The sequence below is a fragment of the Toxotes jaculatrix genome, chromosome 24, assembly GCF_017976425.1.
Source record: "Toxotes jaculatrix isolate fToxJac2 chromosome 24, fToxJac2.pri, whole genome shotgun sequence".
Taxonomy (NCBI): domain Eukaryota; kingdom Metazoa; phylum Chordata; class Actinopteri; family Toxotidae; genus Toxotes; species Toxotes jaculatrix.
In genome coordinates, this window is record NC_054417.1 from 7,423,934 (window position 1) to 7,442,683 (window position 18,750).

The 18,750-nt window shown below is 42.8% G+C and overlaps 3 protein-coding genes across 4 annotated transcripts; 2 read left to right on the forward strand and 1 right to left on the reverse strand.

Annotated features, from left to right (window-relative positions):
* Positions 1 to 291: 291 nt before the first annotated feature.
* Positions 292 to 5,608, forward strand: LOC121178147 (protein FAM171B). Its single transcript, XM_041032671.1, has 8 exons — positions 292 to 478; positions 1,566 to 1,799; positions 2,880 to 2,972; positions 3,215 to 3,373; positions 3,513 to 3,683; positions 3,828 to 3,944; positions 4,049 to 4,172; positions 4,282 to 5,608. Exons 1-8 carry the CDS (start codon positions 292 to 294, stop codon positions 5,606 to 5,608), a joined length of 2,412 nt encoding a protein of 803 aa, XP_040888605.1.
* Positions 5,609 to 8,221: 2,613 nt separating this feature from the next.
* Positions 8,222 to 11,200, reverse strand: zswim2 (zinc finger, SWIM-type containing 2). Its single transcript, XM_041032682.1, has 9 exons — positions 11,051 to 11,200; positions 10,878 to 10,954; positions 10,683 to 10,723; positions 10,297 to 10,531; positions 9,841 to 10,092; positions 9,646 to 9,730; positions 9,460 to 9,542; positions 9,197 to 9,365; positions 8,222 to 8,935 (listed from the first exon to the last, which is right to left on the reverse strand). The coding sequence occupies exons 1-9, from the start codon at positions 11,198 to 11,200 to the stop codon at positions 8,222 to 8,224; spliced, it is 1,806 nt and encodes a 601-aa protein (XP_040888616.1).
* Positions 11,201 to 12,578: 1,378 nt separating this feature from the next.
* Positions 12,579 to 18,498, forward strand: calcrlb (calcitonin receptor-like b). 2 transcript variants are annotated; one of them, XM_041032698.1, is made up of 13 exons: positions 12,579 to 12,744; positions 14,879 to 14,936; positions 15,525 to 15,675; positions 15,766 to 15,879; positions 16,076 to 16,206; positions 16,318 to 16,409; positions 16,520 to 16,646; positions 16,725 to 16,878; positions 16,957 to 17,017; positions 17,122 to 17,188; positions 17,272 to 17,490; positions 17,593 to 17,634; positions 18,075 to 18,498. In XM_041032698.1, exons 2-13 carry the CDS (start codon positions 14,886 to 14,888, stop codon positions 18,279 to 18,281), a joined length of 1,416 nt encoding a protein of 471 aa, XP_040888632.1. In that variant the 5' UTR covers positions 12,579 to 12,744; positions 14,879 to 14,885; the 3' UTR covers positions 18,282 to 18,498. The 2 variants fall into 2 exon arrangements, with proteins under 2 accessions (XP_040888632.1, XP_040888633.1); XM_041032699.1 differs by having other exon boundaries at positions 15,769 to 15,879.
* Positions 18,499 to 18,750: the final 252 nt, after the last annotated feature.

Below are 18,750 nucleotides of genomic sequence, written 5' to 3' on the forward strand. Positions count from 1 at the left end.
CACGTTGATGAACCTCTAATGGGTTTTTTTGTTTGTTTTGTTTTTTCAACTGAGTGACACGTCGCTCTACTATAAACGATCTTCGGCCACACGCCCAGCCTCAGCACCAGCGCATCCTTTCTCCAGGGGGTTTTTGGCTCCTCTGTTCGCACCAAGATTACAAGAAACCATGATGGATGGATGAGGCCTTCGCGATAACTACAAACATTTCCAGACCTCGTTCTTCTTCTCCGCCCGAGTCCGTTTCTCGCGGTCCGTTATGTCTTTGAGCCTGGTGCTCCCCCTCTCGTCATGCCCGCTGCTGAACGCTGCCTGCCGCCGCCGCCGCTGCTGCTCTTTCTGCCGTCGTTGCTTTTGATTTCTTGCCTGGATGGGGCGGCGAGAGCAGCGGAGGAGGGCGGCGGCCTGCCCTCCTCCTCGCCCGGGGACAATGGACCCAGCGCTGCAATCGGCGCGGTCGGAGACCCGGGGGGATCAGGTAGGTAATTAAACAAAAAGGCGCCCTGTTTGTTCCTTCTCATTGTTACAGTGAATGGAAATGAGCAGCAGCTGAGGAAACAGTGTGACTCATGACTGAATCAGGCCAATACGTGGCTTCATTATTTTGATTTGCCATTTCTTTAGATTATTCAAATCCATTTCTGATTAGAGCTTCCTGGCTGATTTAAGGTGCCAAAATATGAACCAAACATCTGCTTTACGTGCAGAACGGAATGTATCTTTAACACTACTGTACATGTTGTTTTGCAGTAAGCTATGCAGCAGTTATCTACTGGGGAAAATCTTGGGACTCATATGTTTTCAAAGTAAAAGCTTATATAAATCAAAAAGTCCAGGAAAATAAAGAATTGCTGGGTTTTAATGGTCTTACAACATTAACAGACACTTATTCGTCTGATACCTCCATTGATAGGCTGATTGGCTATAATTCGCTGGCCCACAGACTAATGGGATCGTGTATAAGGTGGAGGTTTGAGGGATTAGGGTTTTTATCTTTTTGGCTCAAGCAGGTGATGTATTAATGGAGGAGCAAGGTAATCCTGTGCTAAGCCAGTGTTCCCTGATGACTTTGCCTCACTGGTGCAAAGTCTGTGTTTAAATTTGGCTTATGAGCATCTGTGGCAGTATCAGAGACTGTAATAAACACTAAAGCTTATTTGGATGCTTTCTAGGAACTCCAGCAGTCATGTCAGTAATAACCACAGACAGATAAAAAGGAACAGCTATTCCATAGCAGCGTGACATTAAACATCAGAAACTAGCTGCATGAAGCGAGCTTCTGAATGCATATAAAAGTGATGGGTTGTGTTGGAGACGTCTCACATGGCAGTGCAGCTCTTCCTCTCTGCTGTCGCTTGGTTTTGATGTATTTTTCATTCTCCCTGCGATCCAGCTCTGCTTGCCTCATCACTTTTTCATGGTGAGAGAAAGGTTACCGAGCACTGCTGAGAGGACGTGGCGGAGGCCGATCTGCATTCAGATAGAGCACTTGTGTTAGATATTCTCGCGTTGTTTTTTGTAATTTAACACAACTGCCAAATAACTCTATTGCATCTCCCCTCCAGGGCCCCAGTTTGCCCTAAAAGTCCTGGTGAGGGATCTGGTGACTCGTCAGCCCCTGTCGGGGGCTTCGGTGGATGTTTACCTGAACCACACTCTGAGGAGCTCTGCCCAAACTGGGCCGAGAGGCGAGGTTCTGCTCTGGGTGACGTACAGCCCAGGCCTCAGTCTGACCCTGCTGGGCCACATGCAAGGCTACGTCCCCAGCCCCCTGCCATGGAGCACCACCAAGAAACCAAGTGAGTTATCTACCTGGCCTAAGCCTGGCTTCTTTAACATCTGGATAACAGCCCTTCAGCAATCAGTCCATCGATTAGTCAATCAATGTAAACAGAATATACATATTAATGTTGTGTTAATTTACTTGTACAGTCACAGTTATTGACTGTGGTACAGTACGGCTGAAAAACACTAAATGTGTCCTATAGTTTGCAACGAAGCAATTTGTAAGCATTATTTCCAGTGATTGCAGCCACAGTATTCACACACACACACACACACACTCTCGGCTGCATTATTCATAGTCATTATTGATTAATGAACTGTCTGCAACAACATACAACTTGTCACTGAGGTTTATTCATGATGGAGCAGTCTGTGCCTGCAGTGTACAGTCAAGTGTAACTGAACGCTGTGTCCTATAGTCAGTTTATCGATTGTTTCTACAGAAGCATGTGCTGTAGAGTCCAGGTGTCTGACACAGGCTCGGGTGAAACGTACCCCTGCCTCAGCAAACTGTCTTTGTCCTGCGCCGGATCAGATGTGGAGGGGAGGGGGGGTTGGGGGCTCTTTAGCTACACCGATCTCATGTTGGTGTAGAAGAAAGGGCCCGGGTCTTACTCTATTGTCTGCGTTCCCACTCCTCCTACTGGCCTGAATCAAACAGAAAATGAGCAGGGAGGTGGTGTTTTAAAGCGGACATGGAGCAGGTGCTCAGAGGGACAGAATCAGAGGGATGAACAAAAAGAAAACAGTGTCATCTGTCGAGTCCTGGTTTGCTTTGCATTGTCAGAGGCGCCACCCTTTGTGCTGCTGAACCTGGACCCTAAAAAGAAGCAAAGGGTAATATTGCCACCTGCTGGTGGTAATACAGGTCTACAAGTCACAATAAACAAACATCTTGAATCAAATGTAGAGTATTTTTTTTTACATCTGTGTTTTTTCCACTGTGATTTTTGATCTGTCAATTTATGTTTGTTCCAGCTATTAAGATGATTTTGTATTCCTAGAAATTTTGTAGTTATCCTCACAAAAAAAACCCCCAAAATAACCAAAAGTATTTGTGTTTGACCTCTGACCTTTTGTTTATCTCCCTGCAGTTTTCTCTGTTGTGACACTGCTGCTACTCCCTCACAGTCAGGGGAACGTCTGGCTGTTTGAAGACTCAGTGCTCATCACTAGAAAGTTACCTGGTAGGTTTACAGAGCCAAGACCGAGTTCGTCTGCATCTGAACAAGAAAATCACAACTTTAATAGTGATCCTTTTCTTACTTTTAATATAAATTAATTGAGCTCGGGTAGTTTTTTGTTTAGCCTCCAACATCCTGCGTCATTGTGAATGCACTGCTGAAACCAAGGTCAAAATCCATGTGTTGTTTTTAAATTTAAATTCATGCCACATTAAAATTTTCATCTCCTGCTTTTTGCCTCACAGACAGTTCATCTCAGCCTGTGGTTAAATTCCCCAAGAACCTCCTCACGATGGCTGATAAGAGCAACATCTCCTCAGTAACAGCGTACCTGACTGTACCACTGCACCATCTGGGTAAAGACTGTTCCAACTGCACTCCAGGCATCATCAGCAACAAATCAGGTGAGTGTTAAACCTATTTACTCTTAATGTGGACGGTTTAACAAAAATTGTGGCAGCAGATTGATATTTTTACACATACTTCACACAATTTGTAAATGGTGTTACCATTCAAATGCTTTACCTGTCCTGATATCTGCAGCGTTCAAAAGCATCGAGCTGAAGGCGGCGGCAGCCGTCAGTGTCCTGCTGTACTCGGGTGATGAGGAGCTCCAGGTTCGAGGTCCCATTCAAATCAGCCTGCCGCTGGGACATACCACCAACCTCCGGGCGTCTGATACCGTGCCGGCCTGGGCCTTCAACCTTAAGACTGGTACAAACAAAAATTACAGAGGATTACAGAGAAACTTAATCTTACTACAATATCAGATAGTAAAGCAGGATAATAAATGTTAACTGTGACTTATTTACTGACTAGTACTGTAATGCATAATTAGTAAATTTTCCCTGTTTGAAGCTGCGTGGGAGAATCAGGGTCTTGGAATAGTGAAAGCTGTTGGTGACGAGCTGGTTTGGACCTACACTGCTTCCCATCTGGGCTACTGGATCGCTGCACCCCTGCCCTCCTCAAACGGTATCGTTACACACTTCAATCATTTACATCATGTCCTGTCAATACAGTTTGTGAAGTGTTTTCTTGATAATATTTATGTTTATTTATAAATTATGTTTATTTAGATTATCTGGGACATGGAAGCACTATGGATTTCATATCATACCACACCTACCTGTTGATGGTAATCCTGGGAGGAACGCTGGCTATAGTAATCGTACTTCTTTCTTTGCTGCTGTGTCACTGCGGGTGAGAAATCCACTCAGACATGTTTATCTGTCAGATATTAATAGTTCTGAATTTGGCTCCAGAAAACTACAGTGCTCCTTGATTAAATTCTGTTTTCCCCCATTCACAGAGGTTCTTATCGAGAGCCCAGGAGGAGGAGGAGAGCGCGCTTCTCCAAGCTCACAGTAGTGAAAAAAGACCAAACCACCTCCACCCACATGGAGGAGGGTTTGTTGTTCCGATCTGGCGAAAACAGCCTCGCCTCCTGCAGCGTCCAGTGTGAACCCTCATCCACACCGAGGCACAAAGCCAACTACAATATTTACGTGGAGGATCCAGGGAGTCGCCCAGCAGCTCCTCTTTATGAGAACATCGCTTCAGATCGGATCAAAGGAACCCAGCCGCCATCTCACTACATCAACAGTGAAGAGGTAGCTCGGCTTCGGGAGAAGTCAGAGCAGAACCGTGCCAACATGAACTCTGACAGCTTCTTTCAAGATAAGCTGGTTCATATCTATAACCAGCCAGTGGCCATTATTCAGGCCCCAGAGCTGTTCAGTGCTCAGGAGCAGCAGTTGTCAGGCTGTAAGTCTGCCACGTTCCCCCGCAATGGAGCTGAGTATGACACTCACTCAGAGCCTGCAAGTAAAGACAGCTACACCCAGACACTACCCAAAGTTCCTCATCATCATTCCCAGGGTGGAAGCAGCCCACAGCAGAGCAGCCAAGATGAGCCCCAGCCTCTGGAAACTCCTCCCCAAGGCCAAGGCCCCAACGCCGGCGTGTGGGGACGCTACAGTAACCTCCTCGAATCCTCCGTCTCCGTGCCCGGGACTCTTAACGAGGCAGCAGGTATGGAGGCGTTCAGCAGCGTGCACGGTGTGCCCAGTGAGCTGCAGGGGATCTCAGAGCGTACGTTACTGGAACTGACCCGGGGCAAGTCCTCATCATCTCACCCCAGGGCCTGGTTTGTCTCCTTAGACGGGAAGCCGGCCGCACAGGTTCGCCACTCTATCATTGAGCTCCAGAGCCGCCACTGCCCGCCGAGCAGCAACGACACCAGCCTGGACTCAGGAGTGGACATGAACGAGCCTCAGCAGAACATCCGCGAGACAGAGCGCGACAGGCCTTCGATCAGGGCGTCCTCCCTGCCGCACCACAGCCGAGGAGGGCGGTATGGCGAAGAACAGGACCTGAGCAGTAGTGAGAGTGGCACCACTGCTACCTGTACACCGGAGGACCCTTCCCTGAGGAACATTTTAGACGGGAGTAGTGGGGCTATTCCCAATATTCCCGAGGAGCGAGACGGGATGGATACATCCAGTGCTCAGGAGGACAGTGAATCGAGGGGTACGCCGCCTCCGAGGCGCCTGAGGAAGGTGAGGGAGAAAGGGAAGACGGAAAAGAGGAGTGCCAAACACGTTCGCGAAGGCAGACCTCTGACCAAGAGAAGTTAGAGCATGGCTCACGATTGCATACATTCAGACAAGCGTTTTGATTTCCATTTAAATGTCCTATTAGCCATTAAACCCATATTGAGCTGGCTTTATCACATGGGGTCATAAGTGCTGCGTGATCCAAATTAGTTCTTACAACTCGTGCTCACGTAGGCATTGTTGTTGTTATGTGATTGTACAACTTTGCCAAAGAATGCAGAAGCTAGCTGTAGAAATAAAGCAGGATCTGTGTCATTATGTAGCTGCTGTTAGACAAGTTTGTGCACCACGTTTTCCTCATCCTCCCAAATCCGAAGATCACCAGCGAGATTCTTCACAGCAAAATGTCCGTGTGAACACGTTATCCCATAGTCCATAGGTAGTGGCATTAAAGAGGGTGCCTTCTTACTGCCTGTAGTCATTAGACATGATTACATAAGGCACGGTATTTGTCTATAGTGAAAGCTGGTCAGTTTGCAGGATGGACACAGATACAGGTCAATGTGTAGTGCACTTATCCTCACCATAAATGCCTGCTGTAAATTAAATAAGATACAGAAGCTGTCCCGGTTTGTAGCGCTGACGTCTAGGTTTTGATCACGCCGACTCGTTTTACCCAGAAAGACACTCTGCAGGTCATGAAAAGACTCTGTTACGTCATGATCAGAGTCAGCTCGATCGGAAAAATACAAGTTTTTAAACTTATGACATTAAATGCTAACAGCCAATCTGATTGCGAGTAAAATTATTCAACTTCCCACCAGTGACTGACTCCAGCCTTGGATCCATATGGATTTTGGAGTAAAACAGTGATGTACATTGTAAAGCTAAGCTGCCATTTTCAAGGTTTTCACCTGATATTCAAGGTTTTAAGCCTACACTTGTTTTAGAATGCATGAAAATGAAAGTTTCCTAGTGTGTATGAAAATATTTTGCATTTTACTTCAGAACTAACATTTCATCATCTTAGCTGTTAGGTTACTTGGTGACTGAATCATTCATTTCCTTGAATGGAGACTCCATGTTGTGCTGCCAATTGTAACAGGTAGAACAATAATACTCCAGGACTTCTACACTACGAGTATTGCTATCACAACGAAAGAATCATATGGATTATATACATACAATATCCACAAGATTTGATAGTTAAACATGGCAATGTTTACTTCATGGGATTCGTTAGTGGGATTAGAAAGGGACAAATAAAATTGCTTTTCTGAAACAACCCATAGTACAACAAGCTACTGTTAACAGCCTAATAAAAAATGATTGTTCGGAGAAGTGCTGTTAAATTGCATTTAACTCCACACTTCCAAGGCACAATCAGATTTTACTGGTCTTAAAAAATATATTGACTCTTGATCTTAAGTCACACGTGAGTGTCAAGTTACACAAGGTTTTGTTCAGCTCGCTTTGTTTACTCTGTTACAGCCCAGTTTATGTCTTTAATAATAAGGTGATAAGTGGAGTTATTGACAGTGGCAATAGAGTTACTCAGGTTGACTTGGAAATTCACTCTATTGACAGAGCTACGAAGTAATCAAGCAAGCCACAGGGATATTCATGCTGTCCCTTACTAATAATCTTTTCATTACTTTAACTCAAACTATACCATAACAATACCAAAACCTCTTTCATTAATATTTATTGTGTCCACACAGGAGTTCTCACTTCACTTAATTTCTTCATAATGTGCATCCTCCCTGTTGTTTATGGCATCAGCACGCACCACACTTTAAAATGAGCCCATTTGTTACATTGGCACGCAACAGAAACAGAAACTTAAAATAAAATCTTCAGTGTGTAAATATTTCAACAGTTACAACAAAGAAAACTGATACCACTGCCAGTTTGGCGTGAATTCCACAAGCAATATCACCAATTCAAATTTCAAAACAAACTCTGCAGCAACAACTTTAGTCTTCCGTCATTGTACTACTGTAAAACTTTTTCAACGATGAGTTCACTTTGTATGTATAAGCCTCGATTCTGTAGCTGCATTCATACAATGTGTGGTTTTTTTCTATGTATATAGCAAAGCATTTTATGTGTTATGTGACTGTGACTTTTCCATCTAACAGCAAAGGTCTGAGGGCTGCATCAGTGTGTTTTACTGAACAGTTGAATGATAACGTTTTTCAGTGACTGTCATTTAAGATGTGTTATCAGTGTGAACTCTTTAAAGGATGAGGAGTGAGTGTCTTTTCCGTGGGAGTGTACAAAAAGCCTGAGCTTTGTATTTTTTAAATGTAGCAACAAGTTGAGCACTTAATCATTCAGTATGCTAACAAATGAAAATACCGTCTCCTGCTTTCCATCAGCTTGAAAACACAGAATATCCCAGCTTCAATGGCAACCTGAGGAGTAGTCTGTAAACACTTCAATCCTACTGCCACTCCCATTTCCAAGTGATCTCGCTGAATGTATTTGTGTTGATTTCAGTGTGTTCTATAGTGTGCTCCTCTTGTGTCTCGCCATTGAACCGTATGGGCTTTTGTTTCTTCCAAAATGGGCACCTCTTGTGTTTACCTCTGTAATAATGGTAGTGTTATTAGTCTTGCCTTTTTGTGCATTGAATTAATAAACTTACTCGATACCAGTTCTTGTTCAGCAGCTTTTTCGTTCCAGCAAACTTTAAGTTTCGGTCTTGCTGTGAAGTTGTGGGTTTATCAGGACTCCAGTCAGTCTTAGCTCTGCAGTAAGGTCCCTGCTTGTGTCTTGAGTAGTTATCGGCCCTCTCCTTTTGGGCGGCAGTCTCCCTCGCCTGGTAGGAAAGAACACGGCAGCTGTGCGGTGGTCTGGGTCTGGTCTGCACAAATCTACACATAGATTCATCTGTGACTGTTCTCTGATTTTGGCCACAGGCACAAACATATCAGTCGAGGCAGAGCTGGATTTGGAGGTGTTCAGTCTGTCAGCTGAGTCAGATTCACTTAGGTGATGTAAAGAACTATTTTCAGGGAAAACTAGACTTTGCTTTTTCTGTAGTCCTCCTTTTCCTTCTTTCATTACAGCATCTGTTGTGCCAATGCGCAAACCAAGAAACTGGCCACTTCTCATCTTTTGTGGGATGGTTAAAGTTTGTGAAGAGCCTGTCAGCACCTCTAAGTGAAGAGATCCGTGTGATGGAGCGGTTTTGGTGTTCCTGTTCCACAGTGCCACTCCTGGGATAAACAGGTCCTTTAAGTTTTGCTCTGGTTTGGCACAGTCCCTGGAAAGGCAGGAGGCCAATTTATGGGAGGTCTTCCTTTCACTGGTTCTCCAAATCAAGGGATTATAAATGACATATCCATCCAGTGGGCAGGAGTTTGACTTCCGCAGGATCCCGTCCACACAGTCCATGTGGAACTGAAGTGTGTAAACATGTGGGGGGAGAAGGAGGATGGGGGTGGACTCTGTATCACAAAGCTTTCTGTATCATATTTGTTTCATTCATTAGTATTTTACAGATTAACTGGGACACTCTGGGTTTTGATATACATGTGATTTTGTATTCACCATTTTTTTTAATGTTGGTGAGCTGGATTAATATAATGATCAGGGATATTATTTTTTATTATGTGATTCTTTTTTTTTTTTTTTTTAAAAACACACAGTCACGAGTCCTACCTGGTGGTGACAGGGCAGAGTCCGGACACACTGGCCCAGGGTAAAACTCTGCAGACAGATCCGACACTGATGTCCCTCGTCCAAGAGCCGAGACCCCGATCTCACCCTGACAGTAGGCAGACACCCCAGCATATTTTCTGGTAGAGGGTCTGCAGCTACGGGGATGATGCTGGGAATCAGGATGGGAAATAAAATGTGAAAACCACGAATGTTTAGTGTTAATCTGACTGAATCTGATTTCATGGCTGTATTCATCAACTCACCTGTCACTTGCCTGCTGAGAGGTCGCCCCCTCTGGTTCACAACTCAGGTCCTCTGTCACAAGATGCCACTTGTCTCTTCTTCTCTGTTTGAGGTGCATTCAGACATGTGGATTTATCTGACCTCTAACAGTGGTATGACATATCTCACCCTGTGCTATGGTCAACATTTCAGTTTATATAGCTTACTGTTCGTGAAGCAAACGGATGCTGCGAGTGGCAGCCTTTCTTTGAGCAGTCCTCACACAAATAGAAGTGACTGCAGACTGTGCATCTAATAAAAAGAAAAAGATGAACCGTAGAAGATGTTACAAGTGGTAATATAAGTGTTCAATACTGATAAGTGATTTTTCCTCAGCACAGATTTGACCACCATAAGCTTACTTGAAACATCTGCCAGTGACAGGGCAGACCTGGCAGATGTGACAGAGGACTCCCAGGTGTCTGTCCGGCTTCTCTCTTTCAGCAGCAGTGAGAAGCTTTGCCGAGTTTTTCACCTGCTCTTGGAGCGACTTCAAAGAGCAAAAGTCCTCCCTGCACAGAGGACACTTCACCGGCTTGTCCCTGTCTGAGAGCTTCTGGTGCTCTGCCCACACTTTCATGCAAGAGATGTGGACGTTATTGCCACAGCCGAACCTGGAAGAGACAAGGACACAATGATGTTAGCTTTCAACAGCTGAATGTGCTGCAGTGGAACTGACAGTTCTGTATGCGGTCATGTTCTGGCCACTAGTGCAACACAAGCTAACTAAAGCATCTTACATCATGCTGAAACATTACTGCACTGAAACAATAGCAGTCTGAAACCCCGATCCCAGCCTGACCCAGCCGCCTACACACCTGCAGTAAGACACAGGCAGTTTTTTCTCCAGCAGCTCCTCTTGACAGATAGGACACACATCCTGGGCTTGGATCGACTTCCTGCAGACACTTCCAGCCTCCTGGCCCGTGACTGGCTGGCTTTGCGTCCCAGAAGCAGCAGATTGATCGTTTCTCATCCGCTGGGCTTTGGTTTGGTGGAAACCATGGAGCACCTCCAAGATCTGTCTCTCCACAAGTCCATGTTGAAATGAATCTAGAGCAGAGTTATTTTTAAAATGACATGTCAAGTCAAGAGGGGGACACGTGCTAGGATGGTTCAGTTCTCTCAAACTGCCTTGAAACTAAAAGCAATTTCACACAGCATCAGTTGGACTGAAACATACAGTATACATGCTAAGACTTACATTCATGTTCCCTGGGTAGTTTGAATTTCCGCAATAAAACCCTGTAATGAAAAGGATGAGAGGTTCACTCAAGAGTTAGTAGTTAGTGTTGTGTTTTCTTCTTGTATTTCAACAAATTAAAACACACACACACACACACACACACACACATATATATATATATTTCAAAAATATGCGTTGGTGTGTTATTGATACCAGCAAATGTGTTTGCATGGCTCCTGTTCCTTAGTGAACACAGGGCAAGTGCAGGTATGTGGGTCGCCTAAGCACACCTGAACGACATGAACAAGGGAACAAGTTAGAGTTTGGAAACACATGATTTTTTGGGTGTTTGAACTACTTTCATCCTGAACCACAGAATGGCTGACCTTGACGTTTTTGGCCTCTCCATCCTCTCTGAGCAGAAACCCTGTGGGGCCGTAGGATCTCAGGAGGAATATAGTCGTGCTGAGGGCTTGGTTCTGGTGGAAGCTCACGGCGTCACTGACTGTGTTCCTCCAGGACGTTTTCCTGAACATCCTGTCAGTGCAGAACAAAGACATGAATCCACCATCTACCCTGCAGGAATGACAGTGAGGGTACAGGGTGTCTAACTGCAGGAGGGTAAATGTTTGTTAACTTGGACCAGTGAAAACAAAGGATGCTTTGGATAAAACATTTATAAAATGTGTTGTTCAGCTTGATAAGTGGAAAAATAAATAAATAAAGCAAGTAAACAGGCGTAAGTAATAGAAGTATTTACCCGAGTGTCTGTCAGCAGAGCACTTCATGGAAACACGGCTGTAACTAGTTAAGAAAATTAGACCAAATTGACCAATTTCTCATGAAGCAGCCAACGTAAAGCTGTAACTGTACCCTCCTCTCACATCATCCTGAAGCACAGACAACAATACACCTTGTTTGGAGCTTTCTGTTTTAAAGGAGAAGGTAGTTTCTATAGTTATTTTGCTCTTAAAGATTTGTGCGACTAATTTAACACTGAATATTACTGTACCTGGAAACTGCTCGGGACTCCTTGTGTATTTTAAAGTTCAGCCCAAACTTCCGTCGCACGATGCCTGGCAATTAGAACGCTCGTTCCTCAATCGACTATTTTCGGCCAGTTCCGGATGCAACACTCTGTAACCTTTTCAATTTGAGACATTTTATAATTTCAGTTAATTCCTGATGATTAGCCTCAACGTTTCCTTTAATTTGAGCTGCAAGGTTTTCATAACGCCGTGCCCATGGTAACCTGACTGTTGCCATGGAGATGTTGACCCGCAGAGGGCGCCGTTGCTAAGGAATAGAGCAACATCAGTCACCAGATTCAGGTTGATTCAGATCAGCAGAACCCAGACCTTAAAGATAAACTTTCATGACTTGACAGACTCATACACAGAATCGAAAAACAGTCAGTGCACTACAATAACGATACACTGCAGAAACTGCATTATCCTCACTGTATCTTTATTTCCAAACACTGCAGAGAAAGGTATTTTCAATCACAAGTAACATCACATCATTTTATTTTATTCTGCACTTTTTTTTTTTTTACACTTACCTCATAATTCTGCACATACAGAAATATTAAAATGGGAATTTACAATTAAAGACCTATGTAAACACACTAACAGGTTGAGCTCTACGCAATAAAGTAATTTGCAACTTCCTTCGCAGAACTCAGACCCTAAAGAAAATGTAAACTGCATTCAACTTGACTTTATATAATAAGTTATACATAATATAAATGATAAAAAGAATGTAATGGTAATTTTAACAGTTTGTGATGTCCTTTACACTGTAAGGATGTCGCTCTATATGGCTCCACAAAGGACAAGCCTGTGTGATGTCATCCACAGCCCCAGTCAGTTTTTCTCAGGACAGCTCAGTGTTGCTTCTGAGTCCAGTGCGAAACACACACTCTGAAGGACTACTGTGGAAAACCTCAAGAAGACAGCATTATACTGTTTTTCTTTTCCTCCAAAAGGAAAAATCTCAGACTGAAGGATTACTCTTCCAGAACTGGCAAACACTGTTTTTTATTATTATTGTTATTATTATTATTTTGGCTCCTGCAGAGGTAAGTTTCTTTATGATTACTGTTAATACGCTGTGTTTATGGTGCTGAAAACGGATCAAATGTTCACCTTTTATTGTAATATTGAACTAGACATTTTGTCCTTAAGGCTGTATGTTGCTGGGCACATGAATGTGAAATGTATTTTACAATAATTTACAGTTCAAGAGAGCAAATAGAAAAAACAATTACCTCTTATTTTGTAATAAATCCAAGAGTTATATTTAAAGGGACATTGATTTCATGGATACATGCCTGCCTCTGTAAATGACCGTGTTTTTACATTAAAACTTTATGTATTTAGGTCTGCAGGCACTCCAGTTGTAAAGTAAGGAGAACGTAGTGCTAATATATCCATATAGTTTGTGACAGTTTCTAAATTTCCTCATCTCTTCCACATATGAAAAATCTAAAGAATGTTTCTTACACTGTGAATATGCTCATCCCACTTGCGATCCTGTCACACCTAACAACAAAAAGCTGCTCACATGTCCAACATGAAGTGGTGAAAAGGAATTTCCCAGACTAATGTGTTCTTAATAAAGGGTTCTTCCCATGGAAAAGTGTGTAAATCTTCACATTCTGACACAGATGGCCACACAATAAGGGAGTAGCTTTGCTATGAGTTATTAAATGTCTTTGTGGGACATTAGGGAGATATACTGTGTGACTTTGGGTGTGTTCGAGAAGATATTCATCTTATAAACTGACAAAGATTTCCTGAGTTAGGAAAATGGGAGCTGGAAATGTGGAAACATCAGAAACATAAAGTCATAAATATTAATTCATCAGAGACTGTTTACAATTAATTTTATAATCTCTAAACTATATTTTAATTTGCACCATCTTGGTCAAAAGGATTTTCTACAATTTTCAAAATTTTGCATTTGAAGCTGATAATTGATTTAGTGAAACCCTTTGGACTTTCTAAATGAGCAATTCTACTGTATGTGGTTGTTGTTTGGGGGATCAATGCGTGGAACTCCTTACCCACACAACTGCACTGCCCTCAAAGTGGATCATCAATCATTTTAAAACCAATTTAAAACCAAAGGATCAGTCATGTAAAAGAAATGCTGATGAAGTTTTCTGGGGGTATTTTACTGTTTTAATATCTAATCTTGTTTAGTTGTTTCTATTCGCACAAAAGTCTATATATATAGTGATGGGGTTGCAAATTAGTTCAAGCTATAAATGCTGTGGTCACTTTTAAAAACCTTTGCCAGTGTTTATGCTTTTGGAACACATAAAATATCCAGTCTCTGTTATTTTTAGTCAAAGAAAATAGTGAATATAATTAAAGTCATACAATATCACTGATGAATGTTGGTACCAACACCACCTCCATCACCACAGTTGTTTGTAAGTGAGTTTGCAGCACATGCTCTCACTGTGTTTAGCACACTGACATCTTCTGGCTGCACCTTGGTTAAAGTGGCTCAACATGCATAATAAGCACGGAGGAAGGAAGCCGTGGAGAACAGAGGAAGCAAAAGGCCAGGTCTGTAACCCCAATGTACAAAAAGGAGAGATACCTGCCATTACAAATTAAAAACATGGGTTTGGAGACACAGATTTACTGTCGGTTCTCTTTACATGACTTTAAAGAGGCAAAGGTTAGAGAACTGAACTTTTTTTTAGTTATGTTTGAGAAAGTTTTAAAGTAAAACTGAGTTATGTTTTGTTTTAGTTATTAGCTGGAGTTATTTTCCTTTCATCAAGTCAAAAAGATTCATGTTTAAACATGAACATTAAAGAGATTAAAAGTAAGATTCTATAAAGTACAAAAACAGTGAATAAATAACATTTCATGGGATTATATGGGTGTGACAGTGCAGAGCACGTGAACTGGAGTCTGAATCCAGCTCCTGTCAACACAGCCAGTGTTGGATCATGTTAGCAGCTGCTGCAGCTCAGGAAGCATCACTCTTATTGAGCTCTGGGGGGAAACTATTTGGGATAGTGCTGAAATTTTTACCTGTTCCTCCAAATCGCGTAAAAATAACATCCAGTGAGATGTAAAAATAACATCTAGCCTGATGCACTTGCAGCACTGTACCTGTCCTCAGTGTTTGGCTTTATATTTTATACTGATACAGAATTCCACTCTTTGTTTTACTAACTAACTACAAACCAGAGCACAGATGGATCTGAACTGCCTCGTGTTTCTTCTGGTCTTGGCCTCCTTCAATAAGGTAACCTTTATAAAAGCAGTATTATACTGTGTGTTCCTGTATGTTTGTGTAGCTTCACCATTTATTTATTCATTTTTACATACATTTTACAAGCATGAAATCCATGGTCACAGCTGTTCTTACAGAGTTTAGCATTTCTAATCTTTCTCTTTGTTATCAAATGAAGATGATTCTGATATTTATCCTTTTATTTTATATCAAGTTGTATAGGTTTTGGTATTTCAAAATTAATCAAAACTGATGCAGCAGAGCCTGAAATATCCTGACATTTAGGTCCTGACGTGAGTCAAACTTGCCCCTACACTTCCCATAATGCAACCAGAGAGGGCTGATGCCATATCTTGATGCCACTTGTCTAATATCTCAGACTTTTAGCACCTACCGAGCCACAGTGGACATACAGGAAATTGGTGGTGTGCCCCTTTAAATGAGACTTGAATTTGATTTATTCTTCAAAAACTGCATTAAAATTTACTTTATCTAATTAAATTATTGTTTTCAGAGCTTTTCAGGACAGTTGCATCATTCTCATTTTGTATGTCTGTGCATCTTTGTGTGTGTTTGCGTACTGTACTTCAACAATCTCAGCTGCTGGTGGTGGCAAATTCTGAAAATGATTACGAAGAGCATGTGAACCATCTGGGTGGACATCAGTTCACACGGAACCAAATCACCACGGCCCAGTTCCAGTGTTTCCAGCAGATCATTAAAAAGTCACACCACACATCGAAAACAGCAGGTGAAGAGAAACCGTTTTTTATCACTATTTTCTGCTGCATACAAACATTCAGTCGCTCAGTTGCGTTACTCTGTGCATCCTTCCTGTCAGCAGGGCCAGTGTGCAACACAACATGGGACGGATGGCTGTGCTGGGATGAAAGTGAAGCTGGCCTCACATCAGAGCAGACCTGTCCAGAATACTTCACAGATTTTGACTCTTCTGGTGAGTTTCTATTGAGTAACAATCATTTTGGACATTTTCCTGTTTAAAGCATAAAGTGACCCCAAAACATCTGCAATGACAACTTCTTTAAATGTCATTTCTGTGTGTTTAAGGCTGAATTGCTTTGGCTAAGGCTGTACAATGCTTAATACAATGCTTTGCTTGTTTCTCCACTAACCTAAAAATTCATTAACAGCCATGGCATCCAAAGTCTGCACAGAGACGGGGGAGTGGGGACGCCACCCGGAGAGCAACAGGACGTGGACGAACTTCACAAACTGCAGAGCCAACATTACACATCACAATCATCATCAACATCACAGGGCGGTGAGAAGGAATAAACACAATTTATAAAATAAAGAAGGACACTATGGAAACTACAGCAGCTTGATTGTATATTTGCAGAACAAATGTGAAGCTGTATTCATTTGGCTGCAGGTGGCGATGACTCACTTCTACTTGGTTACAATTGGTGATGGACTGTCTCTGGTGTCTTTGCTCATATCATTAGGAATATTCTTCCATTTTAAGTAAGTGCAGCACAGCTTCCACTATTGTGTTGTAAAATAATGTTTCTAATAAAGTATGTTTTAGAGTGAGGGTGTGTATGAGCTTGTTTCCCCTCTTCTGCTGTCCTCAGGAGTCTGAGCTGCCAGAGGATAACGCTCCACAAAAACCTCTTTCTCTCATTCGTGCTGAACTTGGTCATCACAGTCGCCCAGCTCGCCACAATGATGAAAAAAGTGGAACACATGCACAGCGACTCTGTGAGTGATTCTTCTCTTTGCATCTATCCGACTTGTGTTCGGAAAAGACACAGCGCTCATGTGGCTTCCTCCCTTTAGGGCAGCTGTAAGTTTCTGTCGTTCATCCACCTGTATCTGCTGACCTGCAACTACTTCTGGATGCTCTGCGAAGGAATCTACCTGCACACTCTCATTGTTGTGGCCGTGTTTGCAGAAAAACAACATCTCATGTGGTATTATCTGCTGGGGTGGGGTAAGTAAAGGTTCATGCAAATATTTCACTATCTTACGCTCAAATGTCATTCATGTTTTCTTTTGATTTTTTTTTTAGGTTTTCCGCTCGTGCCAGCACTGATACATTCAATAGCACGCTACTGGTACTACAATGACAAGTGAGTCTTCTTCATCTTCATGTCCACAAGTGGCCATTTCTAGTCTTGTATTTCCACACAGCACTTTAACACATAAAGTGATGAACTGATCTGTGCTTTCACAGATGTTGGGTCAGCTCAGATACTTCCCTGCTGTACATTATCCACGGCCCCATCTGTACTGCACTGGTGGTAAGCACTCAGTCCAGATTTACTTTTTACTTAAGAAAAAGTAAAACCTTTTTTGATTTCCTGTGATGCCTCTTTGACCCCAGGTGAACCTCTTCTTCCTGCTGAATATTGTTCGAGTTCTCATCACCAAGCTGAGAGTGACGCACCAGGCCGAGTCCAGCCTCTACATGAGAGCCGTGAGAGCCATCCTCATCCTCATCCCTCTGCTCGGCATCCAGCTTGTCTTGCTCCCCTACAAGCCCCAGGGACCACTGGCCAATGAGATCTACACGTACATCATGGAAATCCTCATCCATTACCAGGTCAGTGCATATGAGACCTTGTAGCCTCTTGCAGCTGTTTGAGCTTAAAGGATTTCCCTTCTCATATATTTTCTCAAGAAACCTTTTTTTCCTCATTCGCAGGGATTCTTGGTCTCTACAGTATTCTGCTTCTTCAATGGGGAGGTGAGTAATAAGCTTTATTCAGCTCCTTATTACTGTCTCATGTTTCAAGATTGGATTTTGAATTTGCCACCCACTTTAGGTGTAACCCACAACAACAACAGTCCACCTCTTTCCTCTCACTCACAGGAGAGCTTCTGGGTGACAGTTTGAAAGTTCACATGGCTGTAAATGATCACATTGACCCTGTTCACACTTGCATCTTGAATCACAGATGGGCGCAGGGCCAAAGGAAAGATTTCACAAACACTGAGAAGAAAATCTTGGCTCTTATTTTTCTAAGTGCAGTTTAAAGCATTTAGAATGTTACAAATATTTATTCATGCCACGTTTTGTTGATGCATTTTCCCCAAAGTTAAGATAAAACATCAAAGGTGTGACCTACTCGACCTGTAGGCCTTGTTGCCATTTTTCTTACGTCCTTTTTTGCGCCTCTGTTTCAGGTCCAGAGTGTTTTACGGAGACACTGGAATCAGCAGCGGATGCAGTTTGCGGGCACATTCGCCAACACTGACTTCTTCCGATCGTCGTCCTACGTGGGATCGTCACTCACAGAGGTCCACCGCTGCTACAGCATCGAAAGCCACACCGAGCACATGAACGGCAAGAGCTACTCGGACATATTCAGATCGGACAGCCCCTTTGTGTAAAGGCGGCCTACGGCACTTAAGGCTCAGTGCTTACGCTTACTCTTTTTTTGTTTTGTTTTTTGACTCCTCCCAAGATGTTACGAAGATTAATGTTGATGTTTTCTTGGAGTTATGCTACTGTTCATGACAGCTGAGTACTTCTGACATTCCTTCTCCCAGCCAAAAAAAAAAAAAAAAAACCCCACATATTTTTATTTTTTTGGTTTTCTCATAAATTCCACAAGCAGTAGGAGCTTGAGACCAAAGATCCCACGACTTTTCAAAGATGCTGTTGCTGGACATGGGGAAGACCCCCATGGATCAAGCAGCCTCAGTATCTGGCATTAATGCAGTGAATTAATGCTGTTTTTTGCATCGTGTGGAATAAACTTGAAGAGCCCTCGGTGAGGGCTGGTAACAGCCAGCTCACTCTGCTAAATGCCGTCTCTGCTTTAGCCACTTTTTCAGGTGCTTTTGAACTGAATTTTCT